Source organism: Pseudorca crassidens, chromosome 20, assembly GCF_039906515.1.
Source record: "Pseudorca crassidens isolate mPseCra1 chromosome 20, mPseCra1.hap1, whole genome shotgun sequence".
Classification (NCBI taxonomy): domain Eukaryota; kingdom Metazoa; phylum Chordata; class Mammalia; order Artiodactyla; family Delphinidae; genus Pseudorca; species Pseudorca crassidens.
Genome location: NC_090315.1, coordinates 41,633,705 through 41,658,973, shown reverse-complemented (window position 1 = coordinate 41,658,973; position 25,269 = coordinate 41,633,705). Strand labels below are relative to the sequence as shown.

Genomic DNA, 25,269 nt, shown 5'->3' with positions numbered 1-25,269 from the left:
GAGACGTTCATCATCAAAGGTGGAAAGATAAGAGCTTCCGAATGGGCCATATATGGCTTCAAATTTCATTTCAGGTGCCAACTAAACTGAATGCTCTGAAAGTGAAGTTCCTCTGGCCCTTGTTTCCTTATCTGGACAAAGGAGGCGATAATGCAAAACTCAAAGATGCTGGAGGGAGAGAGGCTATAAAGAATCTACATAAAGCATCTAGCACCTAGCAAGGTGCCTACCACACAGTACGTGCTCAAAAAAACAGAACCTAGTTTGTAGATGATAACTCACTAACAGTTATGCCACCCCCCTCTTCCCCATGGACTGGGCTGTTTCAAGAGGAGGCTGAATGGAGAATGAGTGATTTGCCAAGATGGCCTCCCCAACTCATCCGGTCAGGAGAGCCCACCCTCCCATGTGACAAGTACTTGGCAGCTTTGTCCATACTCCTTATCATCGCTCCATTCTCATCCCATATCAAGGATAACTGAAAGACCCCTTAGTCTCTGCAGAGAAACTTCTGGCCTTTATCCCTATCAAGTCTGGGTCCTTGCTGGAATCCGCCAGCCCCCTCTCCCCAACACACACACCATCCTCTAGGCAAGGAGGTCAGTGTCTTCACAAGTCACCACTACAGAATTCCCTCTGGTCCTGGGGCAAACAAAAAGGATGCCCATGTGCATCTGTAGCATCTGGCAGATTTTATAACCTTATCAGAGAAAAGGAGTGAAATCACATCTCCTTTCTGTAACAGTAACAGGTCATTTACATTTATCTACAATCCACACCACTAAAGGTTAAAAGCCAAAACTTTAAAAAGTACTCAAAGAAATGGAAGTTGCCGCTGCTGTCAGCATTTCATCATGCGTCCCCTCACCTGCGTAGCCCACATTATGCTTTTACAAAGAGCTTCCCAAACCATTATCTTATTCGACCCTCAACTTAACTTGGGAGCCAGGGAGGTCATGCATCATTTGCCTTTCTTTTCATAAGAGAAAACAGATTCACAGAGGTGAAGTGAGCTGTCGGTTGTCAGTGGTCCCACGGTTTCCTGAGCCCGGACCTCCTCCCTAAACCAGGAGATTATAGGCACTGAAGCAGGAGCGAACTTACTGTTGCTGTATTGAGACAGCAAGTCTGTTATGTATCAAGATCTCAGAAGCGGTTTCTTTTTTCCTTCATTGTTTCTAAGGCAGCTGAACTGCTTTTCAAGGAAGCATTTTGCCCAGTCTAGCTGTGTGTCCTGTTTGCTGTGGAGTATGGGGCCTGTTGGTTCAGCCATCCCCCACCCATTGTAGTCCTATCCCTTGATTTTTCCAGGCATTCTGCTAATGTCATGTGGAGAGTCACTGTGTTACCCAGCCCTTTATTCCACAGATAGGAAAACTGAGGTCTAGATGATTGGCCGTAGCAATGAGTTCATGGCAGGTTTTGAATGCCTAGATAGTGTTCTTTGTCTACCTTCATTCCCTGAACAGGCATTTCTGCTTAAGATGAGGATGTTTTGGTGCCCAAGACCAACGCTGACTAATAAGAGAAGTTGTTTTTCGATGATTGAAATCACCATTGAGCACTTGAAATGGGACTAGCATGTGCAGGAAGTACATTTTAAATTTCATTTAATTTAGATGAATTTAAATTTTAAAAGCTACATGTGTCTAGGTTGCTACCACATTGGCGGGTATAGCTCTAGATCAGTGGTTCTCAGCTTGAATGTACACTGCAACCACCCGGGGAACTTCAAAAATACTGAATCCTGGTTTCTTTGCTTTCGAGTGGTTTAGAGTAAGGCCTTGGCAATGGGATTTTTCAAATAACCTCGCTCCCCTCTGGTTAATTCTAATATGTAGAAAAGTTCTTGAGACACTATAGTCTAAATTTTAAACCCTATGAGGGGCAGAGGCCATGTCGGCATATACATCACTGTAGCCAGGGGCAAGGAATTCAGTGAGAACTTGGCTATGTTCCCAAATCTTAGGGAAAAGGAAGGGTTAAAAGTGCCCTTATTAAATTGCTTAAAAGGACAGTGTGGGCTTCCCAGGTGGCGCAGTGGTTGAGAGTCCGCCCGCCGATGCAGGGGACACGGGTTCGTGCCCCGGTCCGGGAAGATCCCATATGCCGCAGAGCGGCTGGGCCTGTGAGCCATGGCCGCTGAGCCTGCGCGTCGGGAGCCTGTGCTCCGCAACAGGAGAGGCCACAACAGTGAGAGGCCCGCGTACCGCTAAAAAAAAAAAAAAAAAAAAATGTACAGTGTGATCAAACGAATGGAAATGGTCCTTCTTCCTGGCAGAGAGAGAGGATGAAGTAGGTCTCTTTGTGATAATGACTCTGGTAATGAATTATAAGTAAGGTATGCATTTTTTCCAGAAATGCATTTGTAGCAGTAGATGTTTTGGCCAAGCAAGTGAACTCACGTCTGTAATTCACAATAGGATTAACCTGGGATTATAGAAAATCTAATTAAGTGAACCATATCATCTGAGAGCCACAAAAGACACTTAGCGTTGCCTTTGAAAGTCCTGTCTGTCTGAGAGTGTTTGGCATATGCTTCAGAAAATGCTCTGCACACGTACAAGGCACTTGACTAGTTTGCTGTATCCCATTACTTTTCTTTTATGCTTAACTTTTTTCAAAAAAAAACTCTTACTTTTGATAACTGATGTTAGTGCATTTGAAAAGAAAGAATTGGGCTTCAAAGATTGGATTATTTGAAACCACAATGCGATCATTATGAAGCTATTGTTGGTGTCTGGTTTCTGAAAACAAGGAGGGGCAGGGACTCTCTGTGGGGTATGTAAAGATACAAAAAAAAGCCATTTAAAATATGGCAGAGTTTAGTCTACTCCTAGCATGATAGCATAGTTTGGGGAGGTCCATTAGAAAGAGACCTCCAGAACAGCCCACCCACACTCGGGTAAAAATCAAGCTTCTGATAATTGGAAGCAGCTTGACTCTCCATTCCTCACTCCTGTTCAGCGGCTGATTAAACTGGACGGATGCACAGGGACCGCAGTGGATTGAGGTCACAGGCTGGCCTTCTCAGAATTCTAAAGGCTCTCGGAGGTGGTGATTGGAGGCACTCTCTCTCTCCTCGCCTTAGTAATTATTTCAAAAAACCACATCAAGCCCTTGTCAGTTATTAAGGCCACCTTGGGATAACTCCTCCTCTTATTGTTTATGCTTTAAAAAACAGACTTTGTGGTTCTCTGCAGGATGTCACATTCTAGCAAGAACATGTAGATTGCTTTTCCTCTTCCAGTTCTCCACTGATCATCTTTAAAGAGCTCCCAGGTCCTTATTTCTGAATGTCTGTTCCTTTCTTGAACCTGGACTGGCCATTTCATAGAAATCGTTTGAAAAGGAGGACTGCTTTTAATCCAGGTTTTGAGGGGAAAGGGCAGGATAGATGTTATAAAAATTATCTTTCACTGTCGATACTTGTTCCTCCCCCTATATTTTCGCTCCATACAGTGAGGTCTTTAGGTTTTGTTCATGCTGTCTTTTATTTTGCAAGTTACTTATCATTTCTGTATCTCAGTTTTCCCATCTGTCTGTTGAAGAAGGATGAATAGTGGAAAATCTAAGCTAGGATTTCCCCCAGTTCTGAGATTCTAAGATTAATTAATGCAACAAAATGTCCGAACTGAGACAGAAATGCTGACATTGACAATACCTACTACTGGAAGAAGTTGGGAACTGGACTTACTCTGAGCTTTCCACTTGAGCATCAATCCATTGGCTTTACAAGCTTAATATGTTTAAAACCAAACTCATGTTTTTTATCCCCAAACCAGTGTCTTCTTCTTTTGAGGCCAGAAGTAGCACCACTGTCTTCTCACTCTCCCCAGACTGCAGTTGCATCCTCTATCCTCAATCTGTCCAGTTCCCAAGGCCCTTCACATCGCATGATTTCTAGAAAGGCCTTCTTTCCTCCATACAAGGCTTATTTTTCTAGTTCAGAACCATACTATCTCTCACCTGAACTATTGCAATGACTCCAGGAGTCTCCCTGGACTCATATGTTAGTATCATTGCATTTAGCAATCCCTATTATAAATATCGGTTTGTCTGTATCTCCTTAATGGACAGCCTCCTGGAGACCTTTGTGAGGCTTGCACCATACTGCATGTTGTATGTGTATTATATGCCATATTCATGCATCCAGGGCTTATAGTACATATTTATGTATTCTTGTTGAAGGAACAAAACTCCTAATTTATCGTCTTTATCACCTGCTGTGTGCCAGCCCATGTCAAGTACTACACGGAGTTCCCTTCATGCACCATCTTGTTTCATTTTAGAACTCCCCCGTTAAGACCGGTCCTGGTGTTCTTCACATCTTCAGTATTGCAGTGTGGAGACCTACAGAGGTTGAGTCACACAGGTAGTGAGTAGTAACTCTTGAGCTGTAATCCTCTAACCCCATCTGACTCCTGAGCCCATGCTCTCAACAATTTTGTCAGAACTGCCATTTCTCATGTTGGTTTATCCTGTATAACCCTGACAGCTCGGACTCCATCAATCTCCTGACCAGAGAACTTAATGGATTCCCACTGGCCATCAGGTAAAGTCCTGACTTCTAATGCTGGGTTTTAATACCTGTCACATTAGCAGGTCTTGCATTGCCCAGTCCCAGAGGGCCCCATTCACGTTATATCTGATGTAAGTGGGACTCCTGGAGTTGTGCATGGAGCAGCCCTGCCAGTGCAGCAGGATTCAGACCTTCTAAATGAATTTTCATCTCTCTCCATCCAGGGAAAGTTGCTGTGTCTCAGCCCAGCACAGACTCACAGGCTCCTTTAGACAGCTCCTTAACAGACTGTTGCCAGTCTTCTATTTTATAGAAGAAGAAACTCAGTCCCAAAGGAAGAGTGTCTTTTCTAAGGTTATACAACTGTTTAGTGGCAGAACCTTTGCTACAACACAAGTGTCTTGACTTTTGTTCTACACCTCTCCCTATTGCCCAGTATTCCTTGGAAATTTAGAGAAGAAATAGGCATTTTCTACATCTGAACAAAGGATCTCCACAGCTATAGTACTTCACCCTTGACCAGGGGAAGAACCACCTAACTTTTCCTCTTGATTATTGTATTGATAGTTTACTAGGTTTGCTGTTTGATGATAAAAGAAAGCACTCAAGTTAGCTCATGTACAAGGGGCTAATTGTCATCTGATGTATAGGGAGGGCAGTGCAAACAACCTCATAGAAATTCAGAAACAGAGTATCAGTAGGGCTGGGCCCTGTGGAGACAACAGCTGGAGGAAGTCCTTGATTGCCAAGATCTTCAGATAACAGGGCCATGTGCTCTGCCATTTACGTGGCTCAGGGACAGAGGCCATGTTTGTTTCTGTTTGGTTTCTAACTGACTTGCTCATACTTTGATTTCACTGAAACACTGGCCATAAGATGTCACTTTGTGGCTTTGTGGCTACTCCACCCCCCAGGTGCCTCATAACCTTCTGTTTCAGCTCCCTTACTAACTGGCAAATGGTCCTGTTTTCTTTCATTAAAGTTCCCCAGTGAATCTGATTCACCCAGGTTATCTTTTTTTTTTTTTTGCGGTACGCGGGCCTCTCACTGTTGTGGCCTCTCCCGTTGCGGAGCACAGGCTCCGGACATGCAGGCTCAGCGGCCATGGCTCACGGGCCCAGCCGCTCCGCAGCATGTGGAATCCTTCCGGACCAGGGCATGAACCCGTGACCCCTGCATCGGCAGGCGGACTCTCAACCACTGCGCCACCAGGGAAGCCCCCCAGGTTATCATTTTGAACCAGGTTACACAGCTTGATAAAATCAGGGGTTGGTTTATGGTTTGGTTATCACTGGACTATATGTGGTTCAGTCATCCATGGCTCTGGGTGAGAGTGGAAACTCCAGATGTGGGAGATTGTTAATATAGGTATTTGCTTGGAAGGGGCTGGAGTAGGCAAGTACCAGAAGGCAGGAGTGATATGTTACAAATTCATCTGCAGAGATGTGGTCACTGATTCCTCTGTGTTCTTTTACCCAGTCCTGTTTGCACTTATCACATCATATGATCATTCATCTGCTTAGACAACTGTCTCACCATTGTTTGAGTAGAGTCTACAGATCAGAGAGGCACTGCAGCCTCCAGGGTCCAACCCAGGTCTGGCACTGTGAGAAGTTACTGCTGAATGAAGGAACCAGGAAATAAAGAAAGCTTTATAGATATTCACTGCTCTGAGACAAAGAGAGATTTACGTACAGGCCTTTGATACCACAAATGACGTTACATTATGTCGAGCATCTGTTTATCATTACCATTTTTGCCCTAATCTTCCCTCAGGTACTTTCACTCATGCAGAAGAAAAATGGAAAATAAGCTCTCTCTCTTTCCACACATTCATATAGGGTGTGTATTCATAGCCCGAGATGATACTGATGACAGTGTTATTAACTATGTGATGATATATTTTATTCATCTTAATGATTAACATTTTAAAATATTACAGTGAGAAAAAGACTACCTTAAGGATTGAGTAGAGCAAAAATAATAAGTTCTTCATATCACAGATTGTGTTTAGTCATCTTATCATTTGAAGATGATTTAATTACTTGAAAAGATTAATAAATAATCAGTGAATGATTCTATATGTTTGGGGTCTGGGGACTTAAGATGGATTTCTAGAATACTCTGTGGCCACAAAAGCCTAAGAATAGAAAGGCTGATTGTACATGCTCAAATGAACTTCACATCTAACAAAGATTTTTTTCAATGTCAAATACAATATGGAGTTTAGACCATCCTTGGAGATGGTCTGAACCATGTCCTTGTGTTGAAGACCAGGAACATGGACTCTGGTGTTTGGGAGCCAGGCAAAGCCGAAGCTTGGGTTTTGCAGTCACATGAATTTGAATTTGAACTGCAGCCTTGCCCGTGTTTCAGAGTGTATCCTTGAGTGATTTACTTCATCACTCACAACCTCGGTTTCCTGGTAGATTATATTGTGGGTGATATTCACATACAGTTGTGGTGAAAATACAGTTAAATGGTGTATATCAAGCCCTGAGTATACTGCCGAGTACTAGAAAAATCAAGCACCTCGTCAAGGATAATTTCAACTATCATTACCTAACTTTATATAGCCCATAAGTGATGGAACTAGGATTTGGACCCAGGCCTTCCCAATACCAGGCATGGTCTGATCTTTTCACTTCCAAAGCTGACACTCCTGTGGTTCTCTATTTCTCTAGAAGCAGAGAATGAAACTTACATGGAACAGTTTTAAACATTCCACTTGCCCTTAAAGCACGTCATGGTCATTGATAAGGAGCCCTCTTTGCTACCTACTTTTTTTTTTTTTTGCGCTACACGGGCCCCTCACTGTTGTGGCCTCTCCTGTTAGGAGCACAGGCTCCGGACGCGCAGGCTCAGCGGCCATGGCTCACGGGCCCAGCCGCTCCGCGGCATGTGGGATCTTCCCGGACCGGGGCACGAACCCGTGTGCCCTGCATCGGCAGGCGGACTCTCAACCACTGCGCCACCAGCTAAGGGAAGCCCTTAGCTACCTACTTTAACATCTGAATTTGGTATCAGAGAGTGGAGTAACATATACAATGCCTGCTTGGCAGTCTCTGCTGTGTATTCTGCACCTGAGCAGAAGTGACTTACCACAAGCTTATGCTTTGCTCCAAGCGTAGAAATCGGGGAAGAAATGTGATTCAGTAGTTCTTGTAATACTTCCTGTCTCCATTCTCTGTGATTTCCACAGACATGGCATAATTCCTGTGATTTGATTTGAAACTAGAGACCAGCTCAGTGCTGAATGATGAGATCTGAACGGGGAATAAAATATGCTTGAATTAATTTGCATAATGGAATCCGATTGGTCACAAAGCTGTGTTTGTTGCAGTGGGGACCAGAGCCCCTGAGCTCCTGACAAGAGGACACTGCACTTGCAGAATAAGGTTTTGAGTTGTGGTGGGCTCAGTAATATTCTTAATGTAATGATAACCTGTAATGATAACCTGTCTTTAACTGTAAATTAACTCCCTGGAAATGAAAAGAACAGGTCAGCCTGTCTGATCCTTCCACCTCTGTGGGGGAGGAGAAAGCTAAAAAACCAAAGCCGTTTGATTTTTGCTAAGCGTTTTCGTCTTTTTTTCTCTACCCGATAACAATTTCCAGCACGAGTCCAAATATACTTAAACACCCGTATGTCATTTTCTTTAACGGAGACAAAAGCAAACACAGTGAGTTTTATGCTCAAGGCTCAGTAGCTTATGACGGGCTATCTGCTCTCAAGATAGAGGGGCGAGCCTTCCACTTAGAGCTGGTGGTTTTGCAAATTCATTTCCCTGTCACGTTATTACTCCTGTGACTTTAAACAACATTTATTTTTCCTTGCAAGCAATATCCTCCCATCATAAAATAAAGTCCTCCTGTATGTTTTAGTGGAACCTCAATGCTTAGACATTCTTGCATACTGCTAGAAAGTGCTTAAAAGGAAGGACTGTTCAAGAACTGCCTTGGGGGGTCTTTATTAAAACCAGTTAGAACACTGATATATTTCCTTAGTTGTTAACAACATGAAGGTCTTCTTAGGAAGGCGGTCTCCTGTTCATTTTCATGAGTGATTCCTGCAGACTCTGTACCACTGCATACATCAACCAGATCTCTAGATTTTAGAAGCATTTCCAAATAATAATAATCTTTCTGAACACATCTTTTTTAACCTATACATATAGAAATCCTGAAACAGGGTGTTTAAAAATAAAAAAGCAAAGACTTACTTTTGTGTACTAGTGCTGTTCAAGGACCTGGTTGTACTGTGTTGTTGATGAACTGATATAATCACTTCCTGTTCCTCTTCACTTTGATCATTGCTATAAAATGCTTTCCTCTTTCTAGTTTGGTTTAATATTTTAGTTACAGTATTACCCCCCACCAGAGTGCCACCAAAACTTAAATTATTTTCATCGTTAGACTATTATGATATGTCTTATGATATGTGTCCATATTTGATCTTCAGCCTTCTCTTAGAGAGGCAGTATCACATGGGATTATAGGGGATAACAATGCAGGTCTTGGAACCAAGCATCCAGTGTTCATATCTCAGCTCCTCCACTTGCTGGCTGTGGAACTATGAGCAAGTTACTTAATCTTGCTATGCCTCAGACTACTTATCTGTAAAATGGGGATAACAATAATACTATTGTGCAGACTTATTGTGAAAATGTATGACTCAGCTCATTGAAAGCACTTAGAAGAAAGTTAGGCAGACAAGAACACTGGACAAATGTTTACTGTTATTAACATTTTCATCATAGTCATATTATGAGTATACACTAGGTTCTCATACTGGTTTACTGCATGTGGCATCTAGGTTACTGTTTTTATCACAGTGTCCATATCGTCTTCTTATGAATCTCAGAAACCAACAAGTGGTGATAGCTGGTATTGCTCACTGGTTAACGACACAGACTCTAGAGCCAAACGTCATGGGCTCAGATTCAGCACTACAATTTATCTGAAGCATAACTTTGCAGAAGTTGCTTAATCTATCCGGGCCTCAGTTTCCATCCTTTAAAATAAGAATATTCACAGTACCTATTCATAAGTTTGTTATAGAAATTAATGGATGAGTTACTATTTGTAAAGTTTTTAGAGCAATAGCTAGAAAAAGCTTTTGCTAAGTAAATTTTCACTCTGAAATTGAATTTAAAAATGTCTTAGGGCTTCCCTGGTGGCGCAGTGGTTGAGAGTCCGCCCGCCGATGTAGGGGACACGGGTTCGTGCCCCGGTCCGGGAAGATCCCACATGCCGCGGAGCGGCTGGGCCCATGAGCCATGGCCGCTGAGCCTGCACGTCCGGAGCCTGTGCTCCGCAACCGAAGAGGCCACAACAGTGAGAGGCCCGCGTACCGCAAAAAAAAAAAAAAAAAAGTAAAAAAATGTCTTAAAATTCGTCTTAACATACCTGAGATTAACCATTAAAATAACTTTATATAGTACATACAGCCATATAAGCATTTATAAATAATGGTTTCAAGGAATTACTTTTAAAAGCAAGTTGATTTTGCTATTCTCTCCAACAGAAGAAAATAGATAATTTCACCTTTTTAACAAAGGGTGAAATTTATTGTTTATTGGTCATGTGGAAACTCTTAAATTCATTAGTATCACGCTAGAATTTTTCTTCTGTAAAGGAAAAAGAAAGTTGTCGTCTAGTTTCAACACATTTAGTGTCAGGAATAATTGTGCTTTATAGCAAAATGGCAGCCAGAAGAAAGAGGTACAGAAATATCAACTTGAATTAAACCCTTTCTTTCAAATACACTTCACAGTTTATATGCAAGGATAATTTGTCACCGTGTGAATGAACACTTACTAATTGGCATGGTGTAAAATGGGCAGAGATCTTGTTGCACCATATGCTTTTTTTCTTTTCTATTTCTTCTTCTTGAGATTCTCAGGTGGCAATATCAAGTTTGAACTTGAAGTATCGGGTTCAAATCATACATTCAGCTTTTACTGGTGTCCTGCTTTGAGCTCAGGCATTGGCCATCTAATTGTGAATAAGATATCATCCCAACCATTAAGAGGAAACCAGTATAGTAAGGAGATGGTGTATGAATCAGAAGTGCCCCCAAGATATCTCACCCCAACTCCAAACAAGAACATGAACCCGGAAACCACTTGTAGAAAATGTCACCCAGTGGCTTCACTTTACAGGGAATGAGGCAGAGCCACCACTCTCGGAGCTGAGGGAGGTCCCACTACCAGCTAAGTGGCAGATTCTTAATCATATTTTTGGCTTTTTGACTTAAATGTAGGTATCTTCCTATGGCTTCACATTGCCTCAGTGTAGGATCAAACTCCTCCTGGTCCCTCCCTGTGCTCTTTCCATGCAGTCAGTTTGCCTTGTAAGAAACAGCATTTGATGTAGTATTGATATGCCTGAGTCTCAGGGTGAAGCTGTTAAGTGATGACACTGCCTTTTGAATCTTTCTCTCTCTTCCACACAGCCATTTACATATCCCAGAGTCTGTCTACAACAAACACTAAACTCCCTATTCCCTGAAAAGAAACTTGCATAAAACATCATAAAATGGTCCTGAGGACAGTGATGGACGCCTGAAATGAATGCACATCTGTGGCCTCCCCAGATAATATTTTTGCCATATTACAAAGGAGCAGAAAGGCTTAGGTTGATGAAATCAAAGAGCCTCAGAAGAAAAGGGGTTCTGCCAGCAAATTAGAATGCCACCAGTTCCCTTATTTTTGAGACCTCTAAGGCCAGATGGCTGTGGTACCTCCATGTAACTATTATTCCTCAATTCCTCTCTTAGAGAAAGCACCTCACCCCTGTCTTCTGGGCATCTCCACCTGCAGGGCAAGAGCACTTCCTTCTGCTGAGTGAGGGCTGCATGCTTGGACTGTGATGCTCTAGAAAGAGAGGAAGAGATCCAGTGTGTGCCCAGTTCCCTCTCTGTCTTCAGCCCTGCATGTGTGTACCAATTCTTGTCATCCCTATTGTTCACATGAGACTGAGGGGGGCTAAGAGTGCCTGACTGACATGTTGAAGGCCACCCTGATTGAAATATGTAGAAGTGGTGTTCCAATTCACGTTTACCTGACCTCCAAATCTAGGTACATTCCACTCTGCCAAGATGCATTCTCTCTCTCTCCTATTCCCCTCCCCCCCATCTAACCACTTCATCCAAATCATATAGCAAAGAATTAGGTGATGGTTTTTATTCCTACAACACTCAAGAATCTCACCAATTTCACTGGTACAGTCACTATGGAGAACAGTATGGAAATTCCTTAAAAAACTAAAAATAGAGTTACCATATGATCCTGCAATCCCACTACTGGGCATATATCCCGAGAAAACCATAATTCGAAAAGATACATGCACCCCAATGTTCACTGCAGCACTATTTACAATAGCCAAGGCTTGGAAGCAACCTAAATGTCCATCAACAGAGGAATAAATAAAGAAGATGAGAGATATATATATATAAGAACCAGAGTGCTAGAGAGAGGACTGGAGTGACTGTAGGTGAGAAACCACAAGAGGCATGGAAAGGCATTAGCAGCTTATGTGTGTATATATATATATATATATATATATAGACCAGCTGGTGCGGATTCTGTCTTATTTTGCTTTTCCTTGTTGCAGAGAGCTTATAAAGTATCCTTGGAAAGACTGTCAGGTTAAGGTAGGATCTTCAGGTTCTTGGGTGGACACTGGACCGGACAAGAGCAAATCTTGCTTACTGAATTGACACTATATTTGATCCAGCAATGAGAATCTGACCCATTATTTCACTGACAGATGTTTTAGTGGCCATCAGTGACCATCGTAGGGTCTGCCCCGACCTCCCATATCTAGAAGGATTCATTGCTGGCTTCCTCCTTTCTTATACCGTCCAGTAAGCCGAACAGTCTTGGGACGTGCTATGCTTGTGACCAGCTCTGGGCTTTGGGGCATGCTGTTCCTTCTACCTGGACATCCCGTCCATTCCCTTCTTAGCACAGTAACTCATCTGATGGTTGTGCCCATCCATCCCATCCTTCAGGAAGTCCTCCTTAACGGTCCCCACTCTCTGCCATCTCCATCCTCACCCCCCATCAATTATGTGTTCCTCTCCTGGCCACCCATAATGCCCTAAGTTTCCCTATTACAAAAACATACCCAGGCACAGTTATGATCATAATAATAACAGATAAATATGAAGTGTCTACTGTATAGCAGGCCTTGTGCTAAGAGACTTCGGGGTATTACTCGTGTATCCCTGTGTAGATCTTGCAGTGAGTTCGATTCGCGAGCCCATTTCATAAATGAGCAAGCTAAGCTCAGTGTCGGCTTACCCCAAACCCAGAGCTAGTAAATGGTAAAACTGACACTCAGACCTGGGCAGCTGGATCCCACAGCGCACACGTTTTATCCTCCTGTAGACCTTGAGGGGTTTCTTCGTGTATGTGTTTATCTTACCCACCGCGTGGTAAACAGCCAGAGAGCAGGGACTATTCCTCACTGGCTTCTGCATCCTCAGTACCCAGAGCAAAGCCCTAACAGGGTCCAAAGTGGGTCAGTGTTCACAGAATGGAATTGAAATGAAGTGGGGATGGAGCCTGCGACTAGTCTGACCTTTCTTTCTGCCTGCAGAGGCCGACCGGGGAAGTGGGCAGCCCTGACGTGATGTGCTCAGCGAGGAGAAACATTCCAGTCCGAGAGAGCTCGGCGTGACGCGTGGGAGGCCACCAGTGGCCAGGCCGCAGCACAGTCGCTGGAAGGGGTGACAGCCGCATCCTCCTGTGCCTACCACGTAACCAAAAATGAAGGAGAACTACTGTTTACAAGCCGCCCTGGTGTGCCTGGGCATGCTGTGCCACAGCCAGGCCTTCGCCACGGAGCGCAGGAGCCACCTGCGACTCTCGTTCCACGGGCACCACGAGAAGGGCAAGGAGGGCCAGGTGTTGCAGCGCTCCAAGAGAGGCTGGGTCTGGAACCAGTTCTTCGTGATAGAGGAGTACACCGGGCCTGACCCCGTGCTCGTGGGCAGGGTAAGGCTGCTGTCACTCCACATTTATTTCTCACTCTCCACCATCCCTGTACTAGGGGATGGTCAAAACAAAAATATAGGAGGGGAAATAATAATGGTCTGGACATCAGTAAAAACCACAAAATCATTGTTCATACATCCTTTATCCTTTTTTTTTTTTTTTTTTAGTTCATAGGCTTATCTACGTTAACACTTCAGTTTTCCACTTGATGTTATGCCCTCAAAACTCTGTTTTTTAATGGTTACATAGTAGTCTACTGAATAGAAATGATGATTATTTATTTAACCATTCTCCAACTGGGAACATTTCCCCTACCACATCCAAACCCAAACTTGGATGCCATCGTTTGTGTTCTTTTGATGCTCTGGACTCTTTTCATCATAGCTTTCCTTTCTGTAGTACACATGTCTACATATTCATCTATCTCCCTCACTGGACCCTAAGCTACTTTCCATCAGGAACAGCGTCATTTTTGTATCCCCAGGTCCTGTACCAAAGTCCAGCTTTGGGGGCGCCTCTGTGAATATTTGACAAGATGAATGGATGTGTCATAAGAATGGGTGGAATGTTATCCACTTTGGCTTAGGGATGGCACAACCCATTTCAGAAGGCTTGAGAGTCTTAGTACTACTGAGAAATCCTGCATTCTCTGTGTACCCCCTCCAAAAAGTGCAAGGGTAGAGAGTTCAAAATATGTTTGAGGGAGTTCCCTAGTGGTCTAGTGGTTAGGATTCAGCACTTGCACTGAGGAGGCCCGGGTTCAATCCCTGGTCGGGGAACTGAGATCCTGCAAGCCGCACAGCACAGCCAAAATTAAAAAACACAAACAAACAAAGGATGTTTGAAAAACTGACTGCCTGCTATATCAATTATGGTAAAACATACAGCCACCTTTTAGAGAACAGTGACCTTAACTGCGAGGAGATAGATGTTCACACACATAAGAACATAAAGCCTGCTATGGGAAGGTACAGAGTGAGGCAAATGGTAAACTAGGGTAAAATAGTCCTTGGTCTCAAAGAGTTCAGGGACTAGTGGAAAAGAGACACTTACCTAAGTAATTAAAAAACTAAAACAGGGCTTCCCTGGTGGCGCAGTGGTTGAGAGTCCGCCTGCCGATGCAGGGGACACGGGTTCGTGCCCCTGTCCGGGAAGATCCCACATGCCGCGGAGCGGCTGGGCCCGTGAGCCATGGCCGCTGAGCCTGCGCGTCCGGAGCCTGTGCTCAGCAACGGGAGAGGCCACAACAGTGAGAGGCCCGCATACCGCAAAAAAAAAAAAAAAAAAAAAAAACTAAAACAAGGAGTAGAATAATGAAGAAATTCACTAGCAATTCAGTCTACATGGTAAAGTTTGGGAGGGATGAAGGGAAGTTTCATGGAGACAGTGGTAATAACTTGTGACCTGAAGGATGAGTAAAAGTTATCCTGTGAAGGGGGAAAGGGACAAGAGCAGATTTGTGGGGTGCTCATTTCTGAGCCTCATAGATTTCAGTGAAGTTATCTTAGTTGCTGCTTAACTTGAGAATAGCATTCCATATTTATGGAATTGACATCTTTGGAGGAGGTTCATATTAGCATCTCAATAATATTGTTAAGGGTTGGAAAAGTGCCTTTTTGAAGAGATGTACTAGAGCAATTTCATCATTTATATCCAAAATGGAAAGATTATACCCAAAGTAGAAGTATCCTTGAGAAATGGAGCACAGGGAAATAACTGGCACGTAGAATTCCTTCCATCAAGGAGATGGGCTGTATGCCCAGAGAGGAAGAAGAGACTTGAGCCACAGCAGGAACAGTGTGGCTTGAACAATGTGGAGAGCTGTGCATGAACTGCTCTGAGAAAATAGAACATCTGCCACGGGGACTTTCTCAGTGAGAAGCAGGGTGTGTATTAGGGCGGGGAGTGCAGAAGAGACAGGACCTAGAGGGCCATTTCAGCATCTCTGTGGAGCAAGCAGGTGTCATGCCTCCTAAAAGTCAGCAGATGGAAGAGGATGGAAAATCTAGACACACGAAAATGAGCCTGATGTCGGATTGGATGGGGGTAAAAAGAAATAAAGTGGTTGGATCCTATGGAACTTCCTTTTGCGACAATGCTGATCTGTAGTTCCCCATGAATAGGAGGACTAGACTAGATGACTTGTTCCCTAAAAACCTTTGATTTGATGACATTCAAGGCTGAGTGATACAAGATGCTCTCAGTGGAATTTGGGGGGCTTCCCTGGTGGTGCAGTAGTTGAGAGTCCGCCTGCCGATGCAGGGGACACGGGTTCACGCCCCGGTCTGGGAAGATCCCACATGCCGTGGAGTGGCTGGGCCCGTGAGCCATGGCCGCTGAGCCTGCGCGTCCAGAGCCTGTGCTCCACAACTGGAGAGGCCACAACAGTGAGAGGCCCGCGTACCGCAAAAAAAAAAAAAAAAAAAAGTGGAATTTGGCAAACCATGGACTCTTAGATTTCCTGCAGGAAGCACAGTCTGCATCACGCTGTGCTCTGCAGAGGGGATGCCATCAGTCTTGGGAGTTAGGAACTGGCTGTGTCCACCTCAGCAACTGATACCTTGATAGCACTGAATGGTTTGCCAAACTGCTTTTTGTGTTGAAACTAATAAATATCATTGCTGGTTGTATGGCTCATGCTCATCTTTGTTGGAGAGGGAAAAAAAGGAATTTATATCCAACTTTGAACTCTGAAAACAAGATAAAAATAATGAGCAGTATATTTGAATGTTTTTCAGTTATTTGGTTGATCATGAAATTCGTTTAATTCCCAAGAGTCTTGCCGAATTCATATGTAATATACGAAGGTCCCTAGAAACATTCCTTGTCTAAACACTCCCATTAAAGTAAGTGTTGCATTGATTTCCTTGTTGCGTATTCACATGGCTGAGCCCCTGACTTTTGCCAGGTCTGAGGCAGGGAAAACAAATGAACATAAACTATTATTGGGGGTTAGGTGGGGAGCCAGAGGAATGGGGGCAGGGATCCTGCCCTCACTGTGGAAACTTGTATGAAGACTGGGGCAATCTGGGTCATCATTTGTAGCTTCATGTATTCCAATAGCTTTGTATATTACTCGCAAACTGCCTTATTCATAAGAAATGTGCAGTCATAATTTCATGACAGCACATAGCTTGTTATGAATAACAAGTTCTGAAGGAAAGTATGCTTTTTTTCTTTTCCTGAGAAGCACTATAGACTAAAATCAACATGTAATTTGTACCTACAGGTATCCCCCTGAGCTGAAATATTTGGTGTTTCACTGAGGCACTGTAAATCAGTTAGATATTTTGGGGAAAACTGAAACAATACAAAAAGTTTTTTAAAGCAATGTGTTCAATCCTGCTTTGTGATTCTGGACAAGCTTTCTAAGCCTTGGTTTCATAATAATAATAATTAAAATCGCATTAATAATATTAAAATGGAATTATAATAATAAATAATAAGATAATAATTATAAGTAGTAAGCATTATTATATTTCAATGTCATTTGAATAAAGCTTTTTAGTTTATACTAGGTTTTCTTACGTAGTAGGTAGAACCAAGGGCTTTTTATCCACTTGGTTACTCTTGAAGCCTATGAGAATGGTGAAAGTAATGCTTATCTGTTCCCACAAAGGGTAAAATGAGGGCAGAGGAACTCATCAAGATGATAGCTGCAGAAATTGAGGTTGGGCAACAAGGTACAATAAAGAGTTTATTGCTACAGGAAAATTGGATGTGGTCTTTGGGGGGAGTTCCATGTTACAACACACAGAGCAGAGTCAAGGCAGAAGGCACAGGTGGGTAGTTAGGAGACCTGGATGACTTCCTGGCCCTGCCAACTGTGGATTTAGGCAAGTTCCATCATTTCTCTGGGCTTTGTCAACAGAGGGGGAAATCCCAAGGATATATAGTCTTTCTATAGTCTAAGAGCTGCATATATATCAACCCACCCCACTCACCCCATGCTTACGATGGGAATGGGGGCTTGTTCAGGCAGGTTCCATCCTCAGCTCCTCATACGTCCTGCGCCACACAGCAGGTCTTTCAGAAAGTCTGACCAATGGATTGTTTGAGGTAACAAAAGTCTGGTGTCCTTTGGAATCTTAGTGTCCTTTGGAAGAGGACTGAAATTATAATAACATCCATACAGTTGATGAGGTCGATTTATATGTACCAGTGTGGAAGGGTCCTCTGAATTTATTGTGGTGGGAAAGCAGAAGTGAAGAGTGGTTTGTGCACTATGCACTTTATTGTGTAAAAATAAACCAAAGCACGTGTATCTGTATAGATATTCTTGCACATGCATAGAATATGTCTTAGAGGATTCACAAGAAACTGGTCATAAGAGCTGTCTCTGAGCAGGGAAAAAGAAGGAATGGGAATCAGAACTTATAAGATTTACTTATTGCACAAATGTGTGTTTTTTATTTTCTATAGTATGTGCATATTTCTTTCAAAGTAACTGAACTAATGTATATTATATATATTTTGTATGTGTGCATATGTAATGGGAGAGTGGGAGGGACAACATGAATCTTAAAATTTAAAAATGTTTGGACCCTGGCTTCACTGCTCCCCAGCTGTGTGACCATGGCCAAGACAATTATCTTCTCTAAGATTACATTTCTTCATTTGTAAAATGGGGTGAGAACATCTCCCTCTCAGTGTGTGTGTGTATGTAAACAGTGTATTGTCTCAACAGCATGTAAGTGTGTCTCTACCTCCCCAGTGCATCTGTCAAGGAATTACAAATCTCGATTTCTCTTTTCCTAGCTTCATTCCGATATTGACTCTGGTGATGGGAACATTAAATACATTCTCTCAGGTGAAGGAGCCGGAACCATTTTTGTGATTGATGACAAATCAGGGAACATTCATGCTACCAAGACATTGGATCGAGAGGAGAGAGCCCAGTACACGCTGATGGCTCAGGCGGTGGACAGGGACACCAACCGGCCCCTGGAGCCGCCGTCAGAATTCATCGTCAAGGTCCAGGACATTAACGACAACCCTCCCGAGTTCTTACACGAGACCTATCATGCCAACGTGCCTGAGAGGTCCAACGTGGGTACGTAAGGGCAGGGGAGGGCGGACCCACTCCACCTGCAGGCCTGGTATCTCTGTGGGTGGGCAGGCTGGTGCCTATTCTCCCAAATCAGGAAGTAGAATTTATGCTGTATCTTCTATGGCAGAATAACAAGCAAAAAAATTTCATATATGTAGCTGATGTTCCAAATATTTTAAATTGCCCTGAGGTTTTAAACTCTAAGCTTACAAAGTATGAGGAGGTGTGGAAGAGTAGGAAAGACATAATCAAATCCATGTCATCCTGGCCCTGGTGCTAATTAACCTTGTGACTGGGAATCAGTTGCATCTGTTCTCTTAGCCTGAGTTTCTCCTCTGTAAAATGGGGATAAAAGTTTCTAGTCATGCAGGATTAGAAATAACATACATCTGGTCACTAGTGCATGTTGGTGTTCAATAAGTAATAGAAGTATCTGTGCCATGTAGGCACCATGCTAATTAATGATTTACATGCAGTATTGCATTTAATCTTGGCAGTGACTCATCTTTGCAATGAGGTAGGTCCTATTGAAAATATTTTGCAGATGGGAAACCCAAGCTAGAAACAGGTTAATGAATTTATTCAAGGTCATCTGAGCTATTAAGTCAATCCAGAATATATATCTAACCATGACACTATGTCATCATCTGTTAGAATAATTCAGAAGCAGCTATGTCTTTTATCATGCATAAAGACACATCACATTGTTAGAGGACAATTCTGTGAAAGATTTATTCAACTAGCTACCTTCTCCTGGCAGTAACCTTTGTTTGGCTTTATAGAATGCATGTAGTTGTGGTCTTTTGAGAAGCATGCCTCATATTAAGAAGGATTTGTCTTTCAGACAATGATCAGAGCTGTACTAATCAGGGAGTGAGTATGCTTACTCGAATCAGAGATTTAAAGTTCCCATGAGGACTTCCCTGGTGGCGCAGTGGTTGAGAATCCGCCTGCCAATGCAGGGGACACGGGTTCGAGCCCTGGTCAGGGAAGATCCCACATGCCACGGAGCAGCTAAGCCCGTGCGCCACAACTACTGAGCCTGTGCTCTAGAACCCGCGAGCCACAACTACTGAGCCCGCATGCCACAGCTACTGAAGCCCGTGCGCCTAGAGCCCGTGCTCCAGAACAAGAGAAGCCACCGCAATGAGAAGCCTGCACACCACAATGAAGAGTAGCCCCCGCTCGCCGCAACTAGAGAAAGCCTGTGCACAGCAACGAAGACCCAATGCAACCAAAAATAAATAAATAAATTTTAAAAAAATAATAAAGTTCCCATGAACGTAAGGATCATCAGGGCCATTTGACAGATGAGGAAACTAAGCATCAAGATTGGGAATCAGTTTGCTCAAGAGTGTTAGATACAGAAATGACTCTACAACTCTAAGCTCCTTCCATTCTGCATATAGAACTTTTGATGCTAAAAAAAAAATGTCCCCTTCTTCTCCTCCAGCTAAAGTCAAACACTTCTCATACTTTATGAAAACCCAGCTGAGCCTTTTCTGCCTTCTTCTCTTCCCTTTGCCCTGCCCAATTCTTTAGTTTCTCAGTATTCACCTGGGGACTTTAATGAGAAATAGCAGACATCAAATAAATCAGTAAATAGGGGACAGCAGTGTCAGCAGCTGAGCCAGGGGACAAAGGCCAGCCATCATACATGATGCTCTAGGGGAATTTTCATTGATCCCACCTCTTGGGGCAGCTTGGTGCTTAAGGAGTAACATCAGACTTTGCATCATGGCCTATGAGAGTAGAGTCTGCTGCCAGACAGTACTGGGTTGGAATCATGGCTGTGCCTCTGACCAGCCAGGTCAACCCAGACAACATCTTACATCTTTCTCAGTTTTTGTTTTGTCATCTATACAATAAGGATAATGCAAACTCTAATGCAAGTTAAACAACATAGATGTAAAATACAACGAGTTGTAATGAACTTAGTGGATTCCTCGAAGCAAATTAAGCATAAAAAATAATACTTTCCCTAGCTCTACCATGAAGGTAGAGAATAGAGCTTATTAACTCCCTTATAAATCTCCACTACTTAGAACAGTGCCTAGTTATGTGGGAAATGCTCAGAAAAAAGTTATTTGTACGAAAAAATGAATTACAGAAAAAAAAGTGAGATTTATTCTTATGCCATGTGAAAATCACTGACAGCCTTGTAAATTAAAGGGTTGTCAGAGGCTGTGTAAATGGACTCCCTTGCCTTTCACATAGAACCTGGCCCCTCTGCTGAAACTGTCTCGGAAAGCACTTGGGTTTGGTTGTTTGCTGGGTAGAGGTTAGACTCCTGACTCTGGCAATAACCCACTCTGAAAAATAGGTTGCAAAACTTCCTACCTGTCATACTAAGTACCTCACAAGCACAGTGAATGTAAAAACACCCAGCAGAGGGGCAGAATACATGGAACATGCCCCAAACAATGCCTGGCACTGAGGAATTCTATAATAACCAGCTCTCTCCCTTGAGCATCTCCCCTGCCCCATTCTGAAGCCCAGCATTTCATGCCCTCAGATACTTGTGACCATCAGGGAACAGAGGTTTTTTCTAGGAAAAACTGAATCCCATCTTCCTTCAATTCCCTGGTTTCCTTCCATTGTGACCCACAAATGCTTGCCTTAGATCTCACCAGATGTCTACTGGTGGTTTCTGTTATATGACTACCAGACCTGTTAGAGATGGGAAGATGCAATTTTCATGCCAGTAGGGAACAACATTCTGTACAATATTTATAGCCATCACTTAATTAAAATGTAGTATTAGCAGCCATTTTATTACATGCAAAGCAACAGTAAAATGATGTATTTATTGCTCTGCTACAGATGGAGGACTGCACTCTGTCCTTTCATGAAAAGCAATTCATCATTAATTATCCTTTATTATACTATTTGGGAAGATTTTTATTTAATTATTTGATATACTGAACATTCCAGTTGCATGGGTCTTAGAATGTTTTTGCAATAATGTTCATATTATTATTTTAACTACTAAGTATAGCAGGATGTACTATGAATATAGAAAGTTCATTTTTAAGCTATGGGAATTAAACAAAAAGGAAGGGAGAGAGGGAGGGAAGGAGGCTATTTTTGCATCTCAACCCCGGAAAATGAAAGCATGTTGAATAATTTTGGGGTTCTCCTCAGTTTTTAATCTTAAGATAAAACTTTGCAAACTAGAATATAATTTGAAAAGCTGAGGGACTGTTGCTAATGACTGTATTTCACTTTTAAGGAACATCAGTAATTCAGGTGACAGCTTCAGATGCAGACGACCCCACCTATGGAAACAGTGCCAAGTTAGTGTACAGTATCCTGGAAGGACAACCCTACTTTTCAGTAGAAGCACAGACAGGTACCGTGGAATGGCATTGCGATTTGCGACACATTGTGAATAAGGAGTCCAGGCCTGCTCACTAAAACTTATTTGAGTCCTAGTTTTCTAAAATATAAAAAGGGCCACCTAACAAGGCTATTGTGAGGATTAGATACTGTCTGTATTGCACCATGTCACAGTAATAAATATAATCTTAGATGCAACTTTTCTCTTAAAATCATATCTTAAAATTCAACTTAAGAATTTATCTTAAAGTATGTTTTATCATAAAATTCAACTGTGGATCCAAATTAAGAGACCACAGGACTTGAAGACTGTTATGAAAACTGGCAGCTCTCAAAGCCAGGGCTGGGGGTGGTGGGGGTGGGAACTGATGCTAACGTGTGTCTGGGAGGAGGCATATCCCCAGCCTCCTCCACTGTGCTTAGATTCCCAGCGGCATTAGCATCCAAGAAGGAGGCTCTGCAAATTCCATACAGAAAACAAACAGCAAACCGAAAGAGTGAACAAATACAAACAACCAAAGCCCACGCCAAAATGGTTCACTCCATTTGTACCAAATTTGATTCTAGGATCCTTTTATTAGAATAAACACTAAAGTCCTGTGAACATGCTAGTCCACGATATTATACCCCAAACTCATTTCTTTTTTTCCACAGTATACCCCCATGTGTTTGAAAGATGTTTACAAACAATCCGCTTTTATTATTATAGTTAAAATTTATCAAATATATATGTTTATATGTATATATATAGCCTTCCAATCAGATACTTTGCCCACTTATTGAATATAACTTCCACTTACCTATGTAATCATTTATTTGTAGCCTCTTTGCTTCAGATCACAATTTATGGGGCTACTTGCTATGATTTCATCAAAGGCATTTACCAATTAATTTTGCCAATTAATTTTCAGATTAACCAAGGATAAATGTGGGATTTCATATGGATTTTTGAGATGTTAAAATCTCTGGAAGGACTCCAGTTGCAACTTTCGTGTCTCAGGGACTCATAGTTAAGAACCACCAATTTGAACCTACCAAATTATTTAACAGACAAGAAAAACGAGGCTCAGTGAGTTCAAGGATGTTGCTGAGGAACATATAAACATCAGGGTCAGAAAAGGATAAGGGCTTAAAGCTTCCACAGCACTCTCTTATATTTCCAGTATAAATGTTACCGTTATCTACAGACAGAAAAAGCTTGAATATGTTCCCAAAAGATTTAAGTGAGCATGGTTTCCACACCAATAATGTGCTAATATCCAGAGATAATGTAGAATTCAATTATTAACGTATCATTGTTTCCAGTGATAGCGGATAGTAGACAGTAAGTGTTTGTATAAGCATTGTATATATTTTTAACCCATTTGGTATACACTTAAAAAAAATTAATATTAACATTTTAATATATCGCCTTCTACTTTTAACTTAATATGGACCATAGAAATGTTTCTAAGAATTGCATGCAGGCATAGATAGTCAAAAGATTCTGCTGGCAGTCCAAAAGCATGGGTTTGTTACTGATGTTCATGCAGTGCGTCCTCAAATATATCAGTCTTTAGGATCTTTAAGTGTCACACCTGGGAAGGGTGAGGTTATTACTTGAATTTACAGTACAACATATGAAACATTAAATTTTAATGCTGTATTAATAATTAGGACAATTTGCTAGAAAGTATATCTATATGATGCTCCAGGTATGGCTACTTTTGATGATAATTGCCATGTTTGAGTGACTCTTCTGTGAGGGCAGGTGCTGTTCTATTCATCTTTGCTTCCCCTGTGCCTAGATCGTTTTTGTTATAATGTTATCAATGAATATCTGTGATGTTCCCTGCTCACCTGTCCAGGTATCATCAGAACAGCCCTTCCCAACATGGACAGGGAAGCTAAGGAGGAGTACCACGTGGTGATCCAGGCCAAGGACATGGGTGGACACATGGGTGGACTCTCAGGGACAACCAAAGTGACGATCACACTGACTGATGTCAATGACAACCCACCAAAGTTTCCACAGAGTAAGTAGGTGGGCTTGGCTTTCACTTTCCAATGGTGCCACAGCCAACTCTTCTCTGACCCATTCCTGCTGTACTCAACTTTCCAGAAGAAATCTAGAAAAATGGAGGCTCTTTATATCATTCTTGCAAAAAACAAGACAACAAAAAACTTAAGTGGAGGACAACAAACAACTTAAGTGGAGTAACGACAACAAAAAACTTAAGTGGAGGAGAGGTAGTGGGAGAAAGTGGAGACATAAAATGTTCTAAAACCCTGGGAACAGAAAATCCATTTTGCTAAGTGCTCATGATGTGATGTAGTAATTAATTAACCTTTCTCTGTCTCAGTGTTCTCATTTCTAACCTGGATATGTAATAGTACCTGAATCAGTTATCTATTGCTACCTAACAAACTGCCCCAAATCTTGTGGTTTAAAACAATTATAATCGTTTATTTTTGTCATGAGTTTGCAATTTGGGCAAAACCTGAAGGAGGCAGCTTGTTTCTGTTTCCATAGCATCAACTGGCACAGTTTGGGGCTGGAAGATCTACTTCCAAGATGGCTCAGTCACATGGCTGGCAAGTTAATGTTGGCTGTTGGTTCCCCTTCATATCAGCCTCAAAGGAGTGGCTTGGATAGGTTCTAAAAGTGAAGAGAGCCCCAAGGACACCAAGCAGAAACTGTATTGCGTATTGTGACCTAGCTTCAGAAATCACATAGCATCATTTCTCCTGTAGTCATAAGACTGCCCAAATGTAAGTGGAGTTCTTGTAGACCCCACCTTTCAAGGGAAGGACTGTTAAAGTCATGTTGAAAGAAAAGCATGTGGGCTTGGAGATACTGTTTGGACTATTTTTGCAAGATACAATCTTCCACAGGGCTCAATTAATAGGATGTTGTTAGAACTAAATGAGCTAGTGTAAAATCTTACAATGTTATCTGGCATAAGTTGTCAACAAATGTTAGCCATTATTATCAGTATTATCTAGGGGATTATGGTCCTTCTACAAAACTGATAGGCTTGCAACAGGAAATAAAAGAAAAAATGATTTGAAAGGTCATTATTAATCATTATAATTACAACAACTACCATCCTTTAATGAATAGTTACTACTATTACAGATCTCTACAAGAGCCTCCATTTTACAGATAAAACTGAGTCCCATGAAGGGTGCAGTAACTTGCCCGAAGGATATGGCAAAGCCAGATTTTGTACACAAATCTGGTTATGTGTACATTATAAGTAGAGGCAGAGGTACAGTGTGATCGTAATGATGCTGCCGCTGCTAGGTCACGGGGGGTTCACCATGAAAGTGTCTTCTTCATTAATGAGGAGAGTAGCTGGTAGAGACTGTGA

The 25,269-nt window shown here is 42.3% G+C and overlaps 1 protein-coding gene across 1 annotated transcript in view; it reads left to right on the top strand.

The window, feature by feature from the left end:
• The window catches only part of CDH11 (cadherin 11), a 143,829-nt gene that overhangs the window by 83,424 nt on the left and 35,136 nt on the right, over positions 1-25,269 (top strand). Inside the window, exons 3-6 of the mRNA XM_067718759.1 lie at positions 13,130-13,527; positions 18,286-18,580; positions 21,810-21,929; positions 23,764-23,931. Of these exons, the coding sequence (XP_067574860.1) occupies positions 13,300-13,527; positions 18,286-18,580; positions 21,810-21,929; positions 23,764-23,931 (811 nt within the window). The 5' untranslated portion in view covers positions 13,130-13,299. The remainder of the gene's footprint in view (positions 1-13,129; positions 13,528-18,285; positions 18,581-21,809; positions 21,930-23,763; positions 23,932-25,269) is intronic.